Below are 22,118 nucleotides of genomic sequence, written 5' to 3' on the forward strand. Positions count from 1 at the left end.
AAAGACGAGGCTGATTTGCTCGCCAGATTTGGATAATCAAAATCACTAATTGGGTCCATGATCTATTCTTTGAATAGCTAAAATATAGCTATTACATCTTTGAGTAGTCTGTTCTCAAGAGAAATTCTGCGTAGTTGAATGCTAGGGCACACATAGTTAGGCCTCTTGCTTCACTTAAACAGACGCGAAATGGGCTTTTCCAATCGTATACGCTCTTGTTGGAAGCAATATCCATACTATAGATATCATGGACAATCTAGAGGTGCATGGAGGAGAAAGAAGCTACAGACTTCGTCATGTGCCACTCTAACTTGCCAAGACAGGCATTGTTTTGGTAAGAAAAGGTGTCCAACGTTCCTGTAACCACTCTAAAGTACTAAAGTACTGATATAGCTCTCTTTTTTTGATTTACCAAGATAAAGTTACACATCAAACTAACTAATATGTGAGGCGTAGAAGTCAAAGTAGTTGTAACCGTGGTTCGAAGTAGTTTATCTTCATATGATTACCAAGAACGCTTTGAATCATTGGAGGAACGTTGAAATCATTATGTAAAGTTCAATGAATATCATTTTTTTTTCATTGATAAATTCCCAAAATTTAACTGTCTCACCTTGTGTTTCAAACAATATAATTTTAACTTGTCAGTTTAATAAGAATGTAAAACTCCCTACTAGTGATAATATTAACATGCTATTATATTAGTTATACCACTATTGTTTCAGAAGTGTCCAGATATACAGTAAAAGGACGTCTCGGAGTCCTTTCGTAAATAATGATGACAGAAGATAACGGCAATATAATGGCGGGGCAACTGAAACCGACTTCGAGTAGCAACGAGGATCTTAGTGAATATACCGATGCTGACGAGAGTATTTCAGCGCCAACGGAAATACTTGCAGAAGTAAGCGAAACTCTTAAATATTTCTAATGATCCAGCTTATTATGATGAATTGTTAGATACAAGAGGAAGTTTTAACTGTAATGAGGAAATATTTATCCTGTAAGCAATTACATTTGAATTTACTTGCAGTAGTATGCTAATTTCGCCAACAAAGAATTATTATCACAATTGCAATGCTCCTCTTTCTTGTTAATACTTTCCAGAGTTTGACGATTATTTCTTTGTTATTCACATTTCCATCCCATATTAAAATCAAAACTCAGATGTAAGATTAATACTTAATTATTTTTTGTTATGAATATCTGCGATTATTAATTATCTGTGACTTTATCTGTGATATTTATTTATTCTTTTTGGTGACTTGATGATATTTGTACATATCAATATGATGTCGGTTTACTTCTTATGATAGAATGAAGTTTTAATAAAAATTTATACCTGGATTTGGTTTTTGTGTAAAACTAATTTCTAAGCACTTTATAGGTTTTTATTAGATAATTCTCTATTGCCTGTTGATGAAATGTAGTTATCAGCAGTTGTGTTTTTATATTGTATCTGCTTCTATCTGAACTCACTGTCGCAGTGCAATCACCACTACATGCTTCAATTTGTGTAGTAATCTATAATAACAGTTATACTCGTATCTTTTGATTTGAATGGCTAATAAGTTTGTTTTGATACCCATATATCATTTTCTAGACCCATTAACTGCTGCAATCTATTGAAGAAGTTCGTCTGCATTTGGAAAAGTATATCACTATGGAAGAGAAGGACAACGTATGCCTTACATTTTGCAGTAATTCATTTTAATATCATTGCTGATGTATGAGTGAATTTGATAATATATAATTGAGCTTATCACTGCCCCAACGTCTAATTTGATACTGCTTATTTCCTGATAAATATTGCCTAAAACAATTACATTATCTCACTGGTTACCAATAATCACACATCTTAGCTTGTGACAATTAACCTTTTTTTGGTCAAAAAGTGTAAATTTTTGTGAAAATGCTTTAGATTTTCGTTCACTTTTCCGAGATTTTTAGGTAATAGAGTTGTACCACACGAATAAACTGTTGGAATTTTAAATGATGTGTTGCTGCCTAGATACCTTTAGATAACGCGTCTAAATAAATTCCAAGGTTTCAAATAACTTATTGTTTAATATTTTTGGCGCATTTTTACTAGCGTTTTGTCTGTCCGTCCGTCTGTAGCAGCGATATCTCCTTTCAGGAAGCATGCAGTGAGCTCAGATTTTTTGCGTTTAGTTCCTGTATAGCTGTAGATGTGCCGATGAAGAATTAATCAAGTTAACCATAATATTATTTTCCCACACAAAATTTCTTGAGAACCACCGAATTTGAAAACTTTTTAATAACATCATATAACATCAAGATAAACTACAACAAATGCAAACATAACAATCGATGTACTTGAAATCTTTGCAAAATTTAGTGTTCACAAAGATCTTCATTTATAAATCATCAATCATCAATCAATTACTATGAGAATTGTCAAGAAATAATGAGGACAAATTTATTAAATAAATGAAATTTTCGATATTTGCTTTTTTTTTAAAACTTCCTTTTATTTATTAAGATTTTTGTTAATAATTATTGATTGCTAACGATAAAAAATGCGCCACAGCTTCTCGCACCGAGAGTGCGACGGCTTTTTTACTTTTTGATTTTTTGTCCAATTGAAATATCTTCTTTAAGTCTCTCCTCGTAAAAATAAGAATGAGGACATAAATTTTTAAGGCTACGCTAGTTTTGTCTTGGACATTAAAAAAATTTTTAATAATTTCAATCAGTTTTTATTCCTTGAGAAATCTGTTCTAATAGATGGCTTCTTGTTAATATTGCGTTATATGTGAACTACTTTTTGATAAATCAATTCAACTAGTAACAGTAACAGTTTTCTTTCCACTATGCAAATGAAATATTAATTCCTGAAAACAACTCTGACTTTAGCTAATCTTTATTCTCTTACTAAATTATTCAATTATCTCAACTCAACTATTTAGTTAATATACATGGCTGAACTTCTTTGACTTTCGTGTCAGTCTGCTGAAACAACTAAGCTGTGGGTATAAACTGTAGATGGATCCCATTTATTTCAGTATTTACTGTTTTATTTTATGGGCTTGGTATGCCCTAGTAGCAGCCATTATTGTTTCATCTCTTCCATACCGTCTTTCTCCATTTCCGATCCGAAACCCACAAATTGATGAACTTCTCTATAAGCAATCTTTTTCACAGGGTTTTCCAACTTATGTGATAAGAACATATACGTATATAAACTTATCCGTTTTTTTGAATAAAATAAAATGTCTACATTTATGTGGTCAAATTGGTATGTTTAGATTCAAAGAACTGTTTTCACTTCAAGATCCATTCAGGGACTTAGCATTCTACTATATCCTCTACTGATTATGTTATGAGATATCCTCAAACGTAACAATAACGTTCAGGTTTTATTTTACAAGACATTTGAATATTTTGAGAACAATGCTTATTCAACCATTACATTGAATCAAAATTTTAGAATAAATTCGAAAACAATTATTAAATAATTTCAAGATATGACATGTTGATTATTGTTTATAATTATATTCTGTTCCAGTTTTTGTCTGCTGTTATGCTCAAAGATTATGAAACAGCTCTGAAATATTGCAAATTAAGTAAGTATGATACTGTTTATTTTTCATATTTATTCGTTTTCTGACATTTTGCTTCAAAACACCAAAAATTGATCATGATTTACTCTTAAAGAAATAAAAAATTAACCAGCTCACAATGAACGTTATTGTGAAGTTATTTAATTGTTTAGATTTTTGCTGTGGAAGATCTGCAGCTAGTAGGAAATCTTTCAATACGCTTATTCCAAATAACCTGATTCATGTAATTTGGAATTGCAATTGTAGTGATGCACTGTGATTTCATCTGAATTATTATCAGTATTATCTTATTGCAGAAATCAATTGATGATAGCATTTCTAGTAGGTATTTTGTGAATCTAAATTGCCACGTTACCAAGAGTAACCATCTTTAAATAGTAATCTCTTACTGCATTTGTGTCATTGATATCACAGAATGAATAGTGGTGTATACGATTTACCATCGATATGTGAACATATTATACACGCTATGATTTACTATGATTACAAGTTCGATTGAAGTGAACAAATTTAAAAGAAAACGGATATCGCTGGGTGATGGGCACGTGTTGGTAGCCCCTGTTTTTCAGTTTTTTGGAAATATTGTGAAAGAAGATCCAAAATACACATATCAAGCCATTGAGGTACGTTTTATATGATCTTTATGTGAAACACAAATGGTTACTAGTTGGGTAACACATAGGCTTTACGATTTCCTAAAGGCAGAATAAGTAAACTTCGCGCAGGAATCATTAGAAATATTGAATGTGATGAATCACACATTTTATAGTACTTCTACCCACCAGGAAAGCCGTCACCAACAAAGGCGAAAAGCAAAGGTCTATCAAAAAGTTCTATACACAGCTTTTTTGTAATACAGGATTAGTGTAAGCAACAAAGCTTAAAGATCAGCAAGGAGTTACAGCAAACTGATACACCATTTGATAATATCTCTACCCGAAAGCCGCTACCAACAAGAGCAGAAAAGCAAAGGTATGTCAAGAAAGTTACGCAAGTAGTTTTCTTTCGCAGTAGATACAGGATTAGTGTAAGCAATTGAGCTTGAAGATCGTCGAATAGTTACAGCAAACTGAGACACTAAAAAAGTTCAACAGACTTTCTATCAATATTTACGATAATACATCGTCACAGCAGTAACAGACCTTCTCTATTTGCCTGATTTGACCATGGGTGATTCAGGTGATTGTTTTACTTATAGAAACATTTACGTGGTCGACATTTACCGATGGAGTATGAGATATATGAGACAATTCATAAATTTTTTGACAGCATTTCAAAAAATGACTGTTTTCAAGCTCATAAGTTGTGAATGTTTCGATTTGAAAATCATTTTCATGGAAAGATCTGTAGTTTCCTTCTATCTCAAAATATAGAGCGTTACCTTGTAAAAATTCTATAACTGAAATTATAATTTCAATGTTCATCAGAATAAAATACATTTATGTCAATTTCTAAAAGATCAGTGCCATAAGTAAAATTGATACATTTAGTGGACACTCTGAAATATATACGAGGAAGTAATGATATCCAATTAGCTTAGACCAGTTCCATGCATAAACAAAACATTGCGTTACCATAGCAACGAACAATAACTTATTAGAAGTGTCAGTGTAGAGTTTGACGTCAAAAAAGTAAACAAGAGTTTCGCAATAAATTAAAAGAAAAAAGATGTCACACCGAAATTGTGAAAATCGAAAAATTGGAGTATCGAGCCATCATCAAGTACCTGTATTTAAAAGAGTTAAGAGGTAACCAGATTTACAAAGATATGCTTAATAGCCTTGGTGATCAATGTCCTTCGTATGCGACCGTGAAAAATTGGACTGCTAGTTTCAAAAGAGGTAAATTTTCCATTGAAGATTATGACCGAGCGGGAAGGCCAGTTTCTGTGTCGTAGAAAAAGAAGGGTAGAAGCACCGCGTTCGATCTGTGCTCTATTTGAAAGCGATGTAGACTTCTTAAACCGAATTGTTACTATGGATAAGACACAAAACAACAATCGATGGAATGGCAACACTCTGGTTCTCCAAGACCTAAGAAGTTTCGTGTCCAAAAATCTGCTGAAAATGTTCTTGCTTCAGTTTTTTGGGATTGCCAAGGAGTGATCATGATTGATTTTTTGGGTAAGGGTAGAACAACAACTGGAGATTATCAGCCGACCTTACTGACCACTCTACGGAAAAAAAATTGAAGAGAAAAGATACGTACAGCTATCCAAAGGTGTTTTGCTTTTGCAGGATAGCGCCCCTGTACACAAATCTCATGTTGCCATGCAAAAAATTCGTGATTTAGGGTTTGAATTACTGAAACACCCCCTTTATTCACCATATTTGGCTCCGGTCGGCTATCATCTCTTTCGTTAATTAAAAAAAAGTTTAAAAGGTCGTAAATTTTCTTCCAACGAGGAGGTAATAAAAGCTGTGGAGGTCTGGTTTGCAGAGCTAGAAGAAACATTTTTTTGAAAGGTCTAGAGACGTTGCAGGTTCGCTGTAATAAATGTATCCAATTAAGAGGAGAATATGTTGAGTAATAAAATATTTTGACATTGAAATTTTGTTTGGTTCTATAGTAGGCTAGGATTTTTTGAATATATCCTCGTATATTTTGTTATTTTTTGTATGATTACACAGAAAATTATTTTCTTGGTAACGTATTCAATAGAAAACTTTGCACCCACATTCATATGCAGATTGCCTCACACTATCATTTTTAAGATAGCGATTACCGATTAGCATATATTTACTGTATGCTAGAAACATGCTGGCCATAAACATTTCATATAAGGGTTGAAAAAATGTGCACAAAGGTAGCTATGAAATGGATATACCAAAATCAAACTTTAATCGCCTATTTAAATGACTTAGTAGGAAGAAGCTCCTTTTAAAAGCTGAGCTACTTCTGGCATTATCTTTTCTAAATATATTATGAACAATGCCACACCTAACTTGAATAGACTTTTTTCCCAGATTTGCTGATTTGGATGACTTTTCCTTATCTTCGATTTATCCATTTACAGTATAATATGTATCAATTAGCATATTTTTCTGGGTTTTGTAGTATATGTTGATAGAATTATAAGTGCTCCTACTTTTGGTCTTCTGTGGCTTTTGTTTTTTCAAATATACTACGAATCCTGAACAACTTTCATAATTTTGCGGTTGTATAAAAATGATATAAGACTGAACTCTCATAATTTATTTTTTCCTCAAGCGTATAATAATATGTATATTAATTTAGGCATCACAGATACTAGTTAAATAATGAACGCTCATTATTATACTAGTAACAAGATAATGAGAAACGATAGCAACGTCTATGGGCGTTGTAACCAAGTAGGTAGGAACTTTTTATTTAATTTGATGTTTGTCACTTTTGAAAAGTGTATTGTAAATATGTCTCAAGAATAAAAATTTCAATGTATCATTTTTACGCTTGAAGAAAAAATAGTATATGTCACTCGGAGCAGAAGACCCATCTATGTTTCACCCAGTTTGCACAGCCTCGGCTAAAGCCTCGGCAGTGTAAGAATGTGGGCTCAACAATAATGATAGCTTTCCACTCCTAGTAACATAATGTACTATAAGTAAAATTACAAGAATGTCGTAAAATGTGGAGTTCATGTTTTTATTCTTTAAAAAACAATGTTCTCAAAAGATTGAATTTTTATAAATGTATATGTAGATGGACCATTCTTTTTCAAAGTGAAAATATTTCAGATTCTGTACAATGTATGTTTAATAAATAATTAGACATCTATGCTGCATATTGATTCATCATAGCGATACCTTGAGGACAAACTAATTATTGACTTTGAAAGGTATTTCTTAGAATTTGAAACTCTGTAGCTCTCAAAATAACAGATATTTTCTAGCACGTACGACGAATGTTTAAATACCGTTTTGAAATAAAAAAGTGCAGAAATCATTTACTATCACAATGTTGACATAAAATCTACTTTTCAATATAATATCTATCAACATTAAGGCACTTGTAATATCGTCAGCTTTTGATTTCGCCCTCAAGGAATTATGCCTACAAAGCCATTTGATGTCGTAGTACCAACTAGGTATTTTTTCAGTTGAAGGAGCATGTGGCTGTCACTGGGCACTAGGATGATCAATATATTCCCAACTAAAAGCTCAGATCAGATCTTAACCTCGATTAGCCACGGGCATTATTGTGAAGAAACATGATATCAGCATGTCACGCTACTTTATTTTGAATAGCACACAATTTATCACAATTCGTTGAAATAATTTTAGCACGAGTCAAGAAATTCAATTCTATGCCTTTCTATGCCAAAATACATATTTTTCGTGCTGACAACGTTTGTTAAACTATTGTAAGCGCCGGTCGAATGTCTTCATTAGACTGTTGTTTTCATTTCGGTATAAGTATGTTTCATTGATACTCTCTGGTTGAAAAAACCGTGGTCTTTTTCTTTGTCCCTCAAAAGGTAAGTGAAAGCACTGCCCAAACGCTTGGTTTATGACCATCCCTCTTAGTATTTCTGATACCCAACGTACACAATTTCAGATAGCTCAAATGTTCAGTCATAATTTCGTACACATAATCTTGAATTTTTCATCAAAATCGACAAGGATACAAATATAAACAACCGAAGGACTGCGTTATCGAAAAATTTAGGTGCATCTGTGGGGAACGTCTACAGCAACGATGGAGATGCGAAGCTTCAATAAGGAATTCTCGCATGCCTCAATCAAATAATTGAGATTAAGAGTAAAAGAGTTAGAAAAAAAAAATATGGCATATTACATTTGAAAACAATGCGCTGCATGTATTATGTTGTCTACCCTGTGTATGTTATTAAGAGGCATATTTTTTAAGTAAATACCGTTTTGGAATTGAAAAAAGAAGTGCAAAGATATCGCAATAATTTTATTTTTACATGACAGCCTGTACCTCAATTTCCTTTTCTACATAATTTCCGTGAATATTGAGGCACTTGCCATAACGTGGCACCAGTTTTTGAACACCCTCCTCTGCCGCCTGACTTGTTAACCACTGTATCACAACTGTTTTGACTGTCTTGAAGACACTGACCGCCCAGGTGTTTCTTCAAGTGCAGGAAGAAATAGTAGTCGTTGGGCGCCAAATCAGGTCTGTAGGGAGGATGATCTAGAGTTTTTCATTGAAAAGATTTGATGAGATCTTTGGTCCGATTAGCCACATGAGCACTGGCCAATGAATAAATTATCTTTGAGCATGTTCTATTTATCGACAAACCTTCGAAAATGTTTTGCACGTTCTGTTCTGTTCGGCACAACGTACTGACTAGATAAAATGACACAATGCGCGCGGCGCGTTTAATTCGTTCGGGGTGTTTCGTTATAATTGAATAGCCACCAATACACTAATATTCGTCCAAAAACGAATAGTATAAATATTAACGACCAAGGAACAATGAATTTTGTGAAACATAATTTAAATGAAGAAGTTCTAAAAAAATTACAGAGAAAACGCTAGAGGTGATACCGAATACCTAACAATATTTCCATAATACATCGCTTCGCTCATTATCTCTTTTTTTTCTCCATTGTTGGTAATAAAACAATTTTATTATTATTTACCATACTATCTCATAAACAGAAAGTGATTTTATCTAAATATTTCTGTTTTTATACAGTTCTTCAATACGAACCAAACAATAGTACAGCAAAAGAATTCTACCCACTCATCATTGAAAAGCTTCAAATGAGTAAGTAAATTTTTATATATTTCCAGATTTGTTAACATTAATTTTATCTAATCTAAGCTGCTTAACCAATGAAAGATGTTTATCTATAACTATCACATAATCTATGAATTACTAAGACACTAAATTATAGCAGTTCTTACTTCTGCAGCTCTGACTAAGTAATATTAAAAATTTGATAGAATAATATTATTAAATCGTCAAAATTGTGAAAAATCGTCCCTGAAACGTCCTAATGTCATGAAACAAAATTTTTGAGCTAAAAATTTCTTGAAGAAGCATCAGATTATCTATTTCCTGTGACGAAAGTAAATCATAAATAACGAAATTATGGAATATTTCATTTTGTACAGGTTGTATTAATTATGGATTTAGTGAAACCTGCTGCAAGAACGAGTTCCATCTCATAGAAATTGAATATAGAATATAGAATATGACAACGGAGCTCTTATAGCCAATGTACCTATCACCAAAACAATGGAATGTCAATCGATTATCATATCAGTAAATTTTACGAAATTTGAAGAAAATAGCTTTCAATGCAACCAATCTAGACCTTATACCACTCTAAACTCTGCATTTTTAACTTACCAGAATAGTAACTTCACCAACAATAATTTTGGCACATATAAATTGGCTGATGGCTATGTGTCAACAAACTGTTTTCAAAACTGAGATATCCTTTGGATGCAAGCGAGATGTGGTGACATTGAAGCTTTGTAAAATGCTATGAGAATAGAAATCAAGTGCAGTTGGTAACAGCGACCACAACATTAATTACCACTAAATAAACTAGTTTCATGAGTGATTGGATGATTTTGCGAAAAGCGCGAACAGAGCAATTTCGCGAATGGTGTTCGCAAGATAACGCACGTAGTCAGAGTTCCTCCATTACGCAACAGCTCAGACAAGTTTCGAAGTGGTTGAGCATCCACCATACACCATATTCTCCATAATTAGCCTCCAGGCATTACTGGATTTTTCAAAATAAAAACACTTATGTCATAAACAATTTCCATCGGTTAATGAAGAAAATTGCTTCGCAGAGGTTGAACAATCAGAGTAATGAGCAATTTCAAATAACTAAACTACTTATGAAAAAGTTCAACCAAATTCATTTTGCTTAAAACATTGCTTTGTAAGGTTTATTTTTGAAGAGGAAGTAATAGAGAATAGTGGAAGTAATCAGCTATGAAGAAGTCAAAGAGACAATACGGAGATTTAAATTCAACAAAATAGACGGAGCAGATGAGATATATCTAGAAAAGGTCAAATAACTGGGAGAATAAGGCAAGACATGGCTATAGGAGATGATGAAGGAAGCATGGAGGTCAGGAACAATACCAAAAGAATTCGAGGAGAATTTGCTACATCCAGTTCACAAGAAAGAAAAACAAACAAGTAGCGAAAACTAGTGACCAATATGCCTAATTTCAGTGTTCTACAATATATACAGTAGGATAATAGAAGGAAGACTAGGATAAGAAGTCGACAAGAAACTGGAAGAAGAACAAGCATTAGACAGAAGAGGAAGACAAACAATATATAATATTTTCATACTAAGAAATATAATAGAAAGACGTTACGAGAAAAGAGAAATACAGCACTCAACTTTTATGAACTTGAGAAGCATTCGAATCAATACAAAGAAACAACGTGTGGAAGATATTAAACAAATTAGAAATATCAAAAAATATCACAAGAAACGTATATATGAATGAGTAAAATAGAGATTAAAACTGAATAAAGAACGATCAGAAGGCGTCAAGATGAAAAAAGCGGTAAAACAAAGGGACAGTATAAGCCCACTATTGTTTATACCAACAATGGATGAAATATTAAAAAACTGTAAAGAAACGGTCTGGACACCTACAAACGAACATAGGATACCTTAATATGATCCCAATAAATCCCAATAAACTTGGAAGGTTAACTATATGCAGACGACATCGTAATTATGACAGAAAATCACAAAAAGATGGAAGCATTAACAAAAATTTGGATTTAAGAGAAAGAAAAACTGCAAATGGAAATCAACATATACCTAATAATGCAAATAATGATAATAAACGAGGAAAATATGAATAGAGTCATACTATTGACAAAATACGAACAAATAGAACAAGATACAACTTTTGATAATGGATAACAAATGGCAGCAAAATAGAATCTGAAGCTATAAATAGAATAAAAAAAGCAACAAATATCTAGGCATTGAATAAAACAGTGTTTAATAAGAAGGAGATATCAAAGAAAGAGGAACTGAGTGTATAAAATACAATAACAGTTCCAACACTGACGAATGAAAATGAAACTAATAATAAAATAGATGTTAGAGTAAATGAAATTAAATGAAAAATCTACGAAAAATAGAAGGAGAAACTAGGTTTGGACATTTAACAAGGATGGAAGAAGATAGCTCAACAAAACGAATATTGGAAGCAAAAACCATAGGAATAAGGAGAAGACCAGACCCAAGAGAAACATGGAACGAACAAATAGTAAATATAGGAAAACAAAGGCAACAGACAATAAATCGTTATATTAGCACAGGACAGGAAAATATGAAAGAAATGGGTGAGTATATAATAAATACATTTCCAACGCCCTAAACAGAGCAAAAGGAAAAATGAGAAGAAGAAGAACTTTCAGTAACTTTTAATTTTGTGATTAAATAAGTTTGTGAAAAGAGGTATCGAAGTGGTTGAGCAGCCCCCATACACTGTATTCTCAATATTTAGCCTCCAGCGATTACTGGATGTTTCCAAAAATAAAAACACTTTCGTTCTAGACGATTTCCTTCGGATAATAAAGCCAGATGTGCGTTAACTGAATGTTTTGTAGAGGTTGAACAATCAGATTGAGTTGAATAAAGTTATGTAATGTGCAACTTCGAATAACTAAACTACTTATGAAAAAGTTCAACCAACTCCAATTCCACCTTCAACATTGATTTGTGAAGTTCTTTGCAAACGATTTATACGCCATTGTCTTTAAAGTATAACATAAACTGTAGATGATAATATTTTACTGCTGGATATGAAATTAGGGTCGGTTGTAAATTGAAGTTTGTATTTGACACAAAAGGACTGCTCTCACAAATTTTCAGAAGCTATTACAAGCATAGTTTCTGTTTTTGTGGTTGTTATAGCAGCGTGAGCCGTTCATGTAAGTTTTCAGACTGTGCCAACAGACAGGAATATTTGAATAAAAAAATTGAAACATATAAAACTCACGATTTTTCAATTTGAAACAGATTTATGAGTCTATTTACGATGGAAATTGTATGAATCAATCAAGTTATGTTGTAAAACTCTTTATTTCAAAACAAGAACTGAAACAAGCGAATCTCTCATCTATGGTTGGTTTATATTACAAAAAATATGATTTTGTACTGAAGAAATGATTTATTAGGAATACATAGGATTAATGGATCAAAAAATACGCCAGAGGTAGTACTTAATACATTTGAAAACATAGTCATTATATTATTATGTTTATTATAAATAAACCTTAACAAAAAATAGATCGACGAAATGAAAGAGAATATATTTAGCAGAAATATATATTTGGGAAAGTTTGATTACTCTCAGGATATCAATTAACGACAAGAACATTGTAACTGATGGAATAGATAAAAGGTTTTCCAAAGTAAGCTGATCATTGAAAGCAATTGGTAGTTTATCAACATCAAAAGTATTCAAAAGATACCAATATATCGAATGATATCTGGAAGAGAAAAAAGACCGCTGAAACATTTGGAGGTAACAAAAAAGAATAAGGAACTTATTGATACAAAATTAGAGGAGCTTTATGAATATCCAAATATGCGAACATAACATATAAAGGACAAAAATAGGGTAACTAGGCATGTAAATAGTATGGTAGTAGGGAAACACTCCAGTAGAGTTAGAAGTAGTCAAAACGAATTTGAAGAAGAAAGGAATAGAGGGAGGGAGATAGCTGAGGAAAGACGAACGTAGAGGCTACTACTAGAGCCTATAGAAAAAGTTCAACAAGAATTGTAAATTTAAAAAAAAACATCAACTTTTGATACTTTTCGTTATATAATGGCTCTTCAGTCACTAACGATGAAAATTGAAACAATTTTGTTGAGCAGATCCGACGGTTTATGAATTTATACCGGTTTTTGAATTAGCAAACTTCCCGATGAAAATCAAAAGTTGCAATAGTGAAAATAAATTGATTGAGTCGTAAATTGTTTATTGAAATATCAAATTGAAGCTATAACGAACAGGAGATTGGCCTCTAATTTAAATTAAACGTTATGAGACTTTCCAAACATGACCAACACAATAATGGAAAACGTTGAATAGAGAGAGATTTCCATAGGTAATCTGGCAGCTACATCAGTGATTAATGGAAAGAGCAGTTTAGTGAGCAAAATTGGAATTCCCGTCAGCCGAGCGGCGAACGATTTTCTACTACGTATTAATATGTTTTAAAGGGGAACACTTCAATCGTGAATCACTTAAGTATAAATTTTTTTTTATCTACGTACAATTGTACTAATATATTCAATGTGTCAATATCTATCGTGAAATCCTTAATTCGGAAACGATGTAATTTATCAATTCAATTTTTTTTATTAAATGTATTTATTAAGGTCTAGATTACCTAATTTTAAAATTTTTGTGCATTTTTGTAAAAGATGTGCGATGTGTATCTTATAGTCAAATAAGTCTCCGAGCTGCTGAGGCTGATGTTTGAGGAATAGTAGACACATTTTCACTAATTGATGCTGTTCAATTAAGCTCACAAAGATGTCATCAGGTCTATGTATAATTCATCCAGCGATAATGTCAGTATTCGACCAATCCATATTTGTCTTTTTGAATCTTGTGATGCATCTTCTGCATTAAACCACTTTTCAACTTTTTTCATAATATCCGGAATCTAACTTTAGTTCAAGTACCAACAAAAAATATAGTCAGCTCTCGGATGCCGATGCCATTTTAGTTGTTAAGGTTGATTTCACTTTCACATCACAATTGTATGGTGAACTGATGAAGGTTATTGTGAATGTTATAAAAGAAATGGACCTAAAATAAGCCGCTGAACTTGAACAAAAATCAGAAAAGTATGTATTTACAGAATAACATAACAGAACAACGCATTAAATAATTGGTAGGTACACTGTGTAGCAAACAAAAAGAAGCAATCAAGTACCCAACTGAATGTGCAGACTCCTTCAATGTGCCTGGTTTCCCACCACATAATCTAGGTTGGCTTTGTAGTCATCATATTTCAAAATCTATACTAAAACGTAACATTGGGTTTTTTGGTGATAAGAGAATTGATTAAATGAAAATTTAGGATTGGAAAGTTCTCAATTAGTCTCTAAACAATGCTCGAGTGTTTTTAGTTGAATCCATCAAATGCATGCTTTTATTATTAAATTGTAAGTGAGATATTAATGTGAAATTTTTTATTATCAATTTCTTTACACGCTTTTATTAATTCCACCTGTACATGAGCTTAAGAGCTCGTTTGTTTGTAACTCTCCTTTGTACTGAGAGCCAGTACTTATTCAATAAAAATTTCGTACGACAGAGGATTCGAACCTACGATCTCCGTGTTGAAAATCAAACACTTCCACAACCTTACCAACTACACCGTTATAGCTCGATACAAGATACGACGAGATGTAGGTATATAAGCAGCGAAGCCATTAAACGAGGCTGGTATCAATTAAATAAATATAGTTATAAAAACAGAAAACACGCTTCAACGCATATGAAACTAAAAAGTGAAAAATAAATAAATTTAAAAAAAAAATAAAAAAAACACGTTTTTGAAGTAAATCAAACTGAAAAATTAGAAATAATTTTCAAAATAAGTTTATCTTAAAAAATATTATAGCACAATTATATAAGATTCAGCTGTGAGTTTGTTTGTTTATTGGTTTGTTTATTTATTGGTTTGTTTGTTTATTGGTTTATTTGTAGCTCTCCTTTTTGGCTTATTACTGTTAGTATATCCCACCACTTTTGGTTTGCGTTTGTTGCAGAGAGGCTAGGACGTACACCTCTGAATTCGACGGTCGTTCGTTCAAATCCCGTTCACACTGAAGAATTGATTTTTTGTCAGCAAATTTTTTTTAAATTATCACTGCAAATTTTCTCTTAACAAAGTTTACAACACGCTTTCATAGCATATGTAACTAAAAAGTGAAAAATAAATTTAGTTTCAAAAAACTAAAAAGCACGCTTCTAAAACATATAAAGCTTAAAAGTTGAAAATAATTTTTAAAATAAACTTAAAATAATAATGAATGAAAAATATTAGTATTATTGAGAAGAGTGTGTTTTTTATTTTTTTTAAACTATATTTATTAATATTTATTTTTATAGAATCAAGATTTTACTTATGCCTGTTTATTAACATTATTAAGTCAAAAGTGATCCTTATTCTTTATTAAATAATGAACTACGTAATGAGTCAAGATTCCCTATATTTCTAATTGTGTTATTTGTATCTGGTTGCTGTTAAAATTTATTCAGAATATTCTGTTCTGCCCTTTTCAAACTGTCCCGGAACGACTGAATTTCTTACAGAAGACAGTTATGCGAAGAACAATCAATATTTCGTAAATACGCACGGCACTCATACCAAATTAAGAAATGAAAATAATGTTCACTACCCGTGTAAAACTCGGTACATATCTAACAAACCATCAGTCCACATAGCATTATCATGTTTACCAATGAAAACATCAAATCGTAAACATAAATGTATTTTTATTGGTCAAAGCCGTATGTACACAATTTCTTCGAAATATTCCTGTCAGAAAGTCTGCGGTAAGCATTTGCGTGACTAGGTGAGATTAATTTAATTAATAAAGTCCTTTAAATAAATAGAAAAATGGCATTCTTCAGACCATGGGCGAATGAAGACAATGAAATTGACCAGTGTAGTTAGAACAAAGGAGACACGTGTTAAAGTTAGCGCTTAGAAAAAATTAAAAAAGTAATAGACAAAACAAAAATATAATACGAATATCAACCTAAAATAACCTAAAATAAACAAAACGGAATCTAGGAAAATCCGCTGAAAACTCCAAACAACTGTCCAAATAGTGAGTACAAGTATCATTTATTATAATTGTACAAAATCAACACGAACAATTAAGTATCAGTCAAGTGAAATTTCAAAGATAAAAACCATTAATAACCGCAAAAAACTTATCTAACAAAGATAAGGAGAAGCAAAAGAAGACAAAACTAGTTTACTATACAGAGACGGACTAACAATATTGAAAGAAACACGAAAAATAGAGATCTAATAATAGAATATAAATTTGAATTTATAGAAAGAGCAAAACAGAACACCGCCCACAAGAGATGGGAAATATGTGGAAATAATACTATAGAGAAATACTTAACGAGGAGGAAAAAATCAAAGCAAATAAAGAAATAAAGTTAACAGAGGAAGAAGATGAAGAGGTAAAATGCCTCACAGAAAATGAGGTGCAAGACGAAATAAGAAAACTGCGGAATGACAAAGCCCCGGGAGATGATGGAATAGAACCGGAACTTCTTAAATATGGTGGAGAAAAACTAAGTAAACATATGCATCAACTAATGGAGCAGATATGGAAACAAAACAAAATCCCAGACGAGTGGAGCACAGGCATAATCACACCAATATTTAAGAAAGGTAATAAAGAAATATGTGAGAACTAAAAGCCATCACCCTGCTCAATATCGCCTACAAAATACTGCTAAATGTAATGATAAAAGGTTGAAGAAACCACGAAGATCAAGTATAGACGCAATCCACACTATGTACCAAATGATAGAAAAGACAGGGGAATATAAAAGAGAAATACATATAGTTTTTATTGACTTCAGAAGTGCTTTCGACTCAATAAAAAGAGAGAAAATAACAGAGGAATTAGAAAGACAAGGATATTCAAAAAATTGTTAAAATTCATAGAAATACTCGTAATACTAAATAAGAGTGACATTAAAGTGGGATTCCAAGGTATAACATCAGATAAAACGGACGGAAATAATGGCGTTAAGCAGGGAGACCCAATGTCACCAACGCTATTCAATATTATTCTGGAAGACATTTGTGAGAAACTCAGGACTACAAAATAAGAACATTATAACAGATGCAATACGATGTAAAGATCATAGTAAATGGACAGAGGGAATTAATAAAATCGATCAACAAATTAGAAGAAGAAGCAAGAAATTACGGACTGGAATAAATGCAGAAAAAACAAAATATATGAAAATAGGAGGAAAACCAGAACAGTGAGCAAACCAACTCAAAACTAGCAAATACAATTTTGAAACAGTATCGACCTTTAACTATCTAGAAATTACGTTGGGACAAAGAACCAGAGAGAGGATAAAGGATAGGATACAAAAGGGCTATCAAGCCTATGGAAGAAACAAAAAACTACTAAGAAACAAAAACATAACCAAAGAAAACAAAATAAAAATGTACAAAACCCTAATAAGACCAGAAATCACATATGCGATGGAAACAACAGTAATAAACAAAAGAGAAGAAGAACTTAAAAGAACCGAGAGAAAGATAATGAGAACTATAACAAGCCCAAACATAATACAGGAAGGGGAGAACTGGGGGAAGGAGAATATAGTGAGATATATAAAAGCACAAAAGCTCAACTGGGCCGGGCACATAATGAGAAGAAAACCAATTGAAATGATCAAAAGAATAACACAATGGATCCTATTGTGGCCAAGGAGAAGGAACAGGCTGAGAAAAGAAATAGAGGAGGACATAAGAGCACTCAATATAGAAAACTGGAGAGCAAAATGCTGGAACCGAAAAGAATGGAAATTAATAACAAAAGCAGCCAAAACAAACAACGAACTATAAAGAAAATGAAAATTAGAAAACGAGGAGTAATCCACCTAAAAAAAATGATTTAAGCCGCCAAAAGCGATAGCCATAAGCCAAATGGGACTGAAAGGCTTGATGATGATGATGATGATGATGAGTGAGAACAAAGACAGGTATAAATTTAATAATAAAGATTTAGATATACAAACACAACTAGTTATGGAGAAAAAAAAAGGTTGCGACATTAGAAGTAATACAGCAAAAGGTAGCAGATTATCCAGAATACAAGTATACCAGTTTAAAAAGATTGCATGTTTTGTCAGCATGTGGTTTTAAACACAAAAAACTGATTAAACGGTTGGCAATAACCGAATCGTCAAAGATAGATTATTTGTGTCAGATAAAAGACTACCGAAGTTCTAATAGACACAAAATTTATCTAGATGAAACATGGATTGACGGTCACGATGTAGTAAATTTCAGTTGGTTTGATAATAGTAAAAATTACTTTGAATGGGTCATGTTCTAAAGAGAAACGCATTATAATAGTACACGTAGGAAGTAAAAACGTTTTTTGTTTCTAATGTTTTATTAATATCTGCTAAAAATTAAAAACTGTGCAGGTGATTATCATGAAGTTATGACAGAAGAATTATTTGAAAAGTGGTTTAAAGAACAGCTTTTACTTAACAGTCAAAGTCAGTAATCTTTATGGACAACGCATCCTATCACTCGTGGCAACTCCTTAAGATACCAAATAGTAGTATCAACAAAACTCCATTTTTAGCATTTACATCTGAAAAAAAAAATATTCCTGCTGCTGTCAGAGATCGTGAAAAAAGCACAACAAACAAAGAATTGCTTATAGTTATTAAATGTCTAAAGTTAGAGGCAATTTATTATACACACAAGCTGGGCAAAGAACAGCGTCATACTCTTCTCAGACTACCTCCTAACTATTGTATATTTAACCCTATAGAGTTAATATGGGCAAACGTAAAACCAGAATACGAAAATGTAATCAATCTCCAGAACTGAGGAGAGATGTTGTAGAACTCGTAAAGAAAGTTCTAGCAGCAGACCGCCAAGAGCTTTGGAAAAACTGTGTTGAACATGTTATTATATTATTATAGTATTCATAAAAATAATAAATTTATAAAACGAAGTATCTACGCCTATGGTATATCAATCAAAATAGGCGGCAAGGGTTTTTATGTAAGTTTTTATAATCTGCAATTGATATTCGAAGAACTATAATAGCATGTCATAAAATGAAATAAGTTGGAGTAGTAGACAATAAAATACAAAACTACAAAACTACAAAAATAAACTTACAAGTAAACTTTGTAACAATTTGTAACTATCAAGAATAGAGTTTAACATTATCCTACAAAAATTTGGATAAACGTTAAAACTTTTAGATTAAGAAATGTTTTCGAAACATAAAACAGACATTCGAAGTATTTTCCTATTTTAGAAAACTGAAGAAATAATTGCTAATTTCACTTTCTAAATATGTAGCAAAAATGTTAGAAAATACCTTCTCAATTGCACGGTATATGAAAATTTTTACGCGTATTAGAGGGCAAACAATTCATCATAAAGTAAGGTGGTGGCTTCTAAAAGGTTAATAATACTTTTACTATGGTGATTGTATTTTACTTTACCTACTACCAATATGTAATATCAAACATTACGATACTAATATGAGTTTCGTAATGAGATACTTTACCGCACTAGTAGAATGAACTCATGAAATAAAAAATTAAACCTCATTTATTATAATAAAATATACACAACACCTGTACAATTAGTGATGTTTATTCCAGCTGACGTAGAGGCAATTGAAGAATTGTAGTTTTCAATTTCAATTGATTTTTTTGAAGAAACGATTTCTCCTCCCATTATTTCAGTAGCTATATTTTTTGTTTTCTAAGGATGTTTCTACATATCCTTCAGCGACACTACTGGATTTCCATCCACTATGTCACTTCAAAATGTGCATATCAACACCAGCATCAGCAAGTAGGCATGCTGATGATCCTCTAAAACAGTGACTTGTATATTGTGATGGATTTAGTAGCTCCAGGAACGTTGCTATTTCTTTTGGAATGTGCCCAAAAGTATGATACCAATTGGTTGACAAAAACATTTTCCATTTTTATATAAAATAAAAGACCCGTCATGGACTATATTTTGAGGTCGAAGTCGAACATATTTTCGGACGTTATTCAAGCAGTCAAAACCAGCGATGTTTCCTCTAGTAATAGCAAATTATCTTTGAATTTTGGTTTTAGTATTGTGATCGTTATGAACTTTACTTCGTCAACTACATCACCAATTTTTAACCAATTCTTCTCTTCGGCAAGCGCAAACACACCCACGATTAAGGAAACCTATAAAAATAATATGCTACATGGAAATGTCACCATATTTATGTATAATCTTACCTGCATCATCAAGAATTGATCATTATCCTTTCAAAAATCTGTGTATATTTTCCTTTGAAAATATACTGGATTTTTTCGGCTTGTGACTTCACTTTTTCGCTTAAAAAAAGCCAATAGCTGTGAGTATTTACTTATATCCACATTTTTCTTAACAGATATCATTGTTGTCAAAATACTTTAATGTGTCCATAATGATTATGCCTTTTTATTTCCAGCTTTCCCAGCAAAATAAGCCGATAAAATTTTCTCCGATATATCACGGACTTTTTTTGAACTGCACCAGTCTTTGAATCGCTTATATTCTTTTTCATATCTATTGCTTGATTTAGCTGGTACTAGGGTTTGTATTGCGTTATTTACAGCAAGTTCTATATCAGAATCTACAATTTCATAGTCGTAACTTATGTCGATACTACAATTATACCAAAATGAAGTGAACGCGTCAAAATAAATCAACAATGAGCGCAACGCTTGCTTGTTACATGATTCTAATATCATTAATTTCAGGAATATTGACTAATTTTGAGTGAATAATTAACATTATTGGTTGTAGGTAAAATAATGTACTATATTCGTATCGTAAATTCATATTACGATATTCAATGGGTTATGACAAATTTCTCATCTCATTTCGTATTATGAATCTTACGACACTTATATCGTAAATATTTGTTATGTCTTGTTTCTGGTGTTATCTGCCAATACTCGTATGAAAAAATCTTTTCGTTGCTGAGTAATTATAGAGAAAAAAAGAATTTCCAGTGTTAATTGAACATTAAATTTTACGTGGAAAAACAATTAAAGAAACAAAAGAAAAGTCATGTGAATATTATACTGAAGGTCATCCATCTAATGGAATGATTCGTATGTGGTTTTCTTTTTTACAAGTAACCACATGAACACAGAAGATGGTGAACGTTCAAGACCATCATTTACTGAAAACCGTGTCCTTTTGTACTTAGTGATCGTCGTGAAAGTAGGAATGTGAAATAGCTAATGAAGTGTATATTTGAGGCAAATAAGTGTGCAATCTTCTGCATTAGATGTTACATATGAATAAGCTATCTGTTAGATGCCATATTGCTGATCAAAAGCGCATTGAAAAATCTAACAAATTTCACACTATATGGAATTTGGGGTACAGCATTACACCCCAGAAACAATAATACAGACTCTATCCTAGGAAAGGGTTCCCAAGAAATTAAAAGCCACGTTTTCGGCCAATAAGGTAATGACCACGATGTTTTATAATTCCAAAGGTGTCATCTTCATCGTTCATTGAAAAAAACTAAAAACGTTAACTACCTAATATTGTGGTGATTCGATAACACGCTTTAATGGTAAACTTTAAAACTACGAACGTATTTGTTGAAGAAAAGAATTTTGTTTCATCACAATAATACATTTGCCCTTCTATCCGATATTGTTGCAAAAAAATTAGCTGCGTTACGATTCATCGCATCATCCGCAATATATACCTAATCTGGCTTCAGTTGATTACTTTCTGTAGTTTGATATCAAATT

General features: G+C 32.1%; 1 protein-coding gene across 4 annotated transcripts in view; it reads left to right on the plus strand.

Annotated features, from left to right (window-relative positions):
• The window catches only part of LOC130901547 (acidic leucine-rich nuclear phosphoprotein 32 family member E), a 50,766-nt gene that overhangs the window by 16,386 nt on the left and 12,262 nt on the right, over nucleotides 1-22,118 (plus strand). For all 4 annotated transcript variants that reach the window (XM_057813004.1, XM_057813000.1, XM_057813002.1 and 1 more), the window contains exons 3-5: nucleotides 726-904; nucleotides 3,530-3,587; nucleotides 9,232-9,303. In XM_057813004.1, the coding sequence (XP_057668987.1) occupies nucleotides 776-904; nucleotides 3,530-3,587; nucleotides 9,232-9,303 (259 nt within the window). In that variant the 5' untranslated portion in view covers nucleotides 726-775. The remainder of the gene's footprint in view (nucleotides 1-725; nucleotides 905-3,529; nucleotides 3,588-9,231; nucleotides 9,304-22,118) is intronic.

Source organism: Diorhabda carinulata, chromosome X (genome assembly GCF_026250575.1).
Source record: "Diorhabda carinulata isolate Delta chromosome X, icDioCari1.1, whole genome shotgun sequence".
NCBI lineage: Eukaryota > Metazoa > Arthropoda > Insecta > Coleoptera > Chrysomelidae > Diorhabda > Diorhabda carinulata.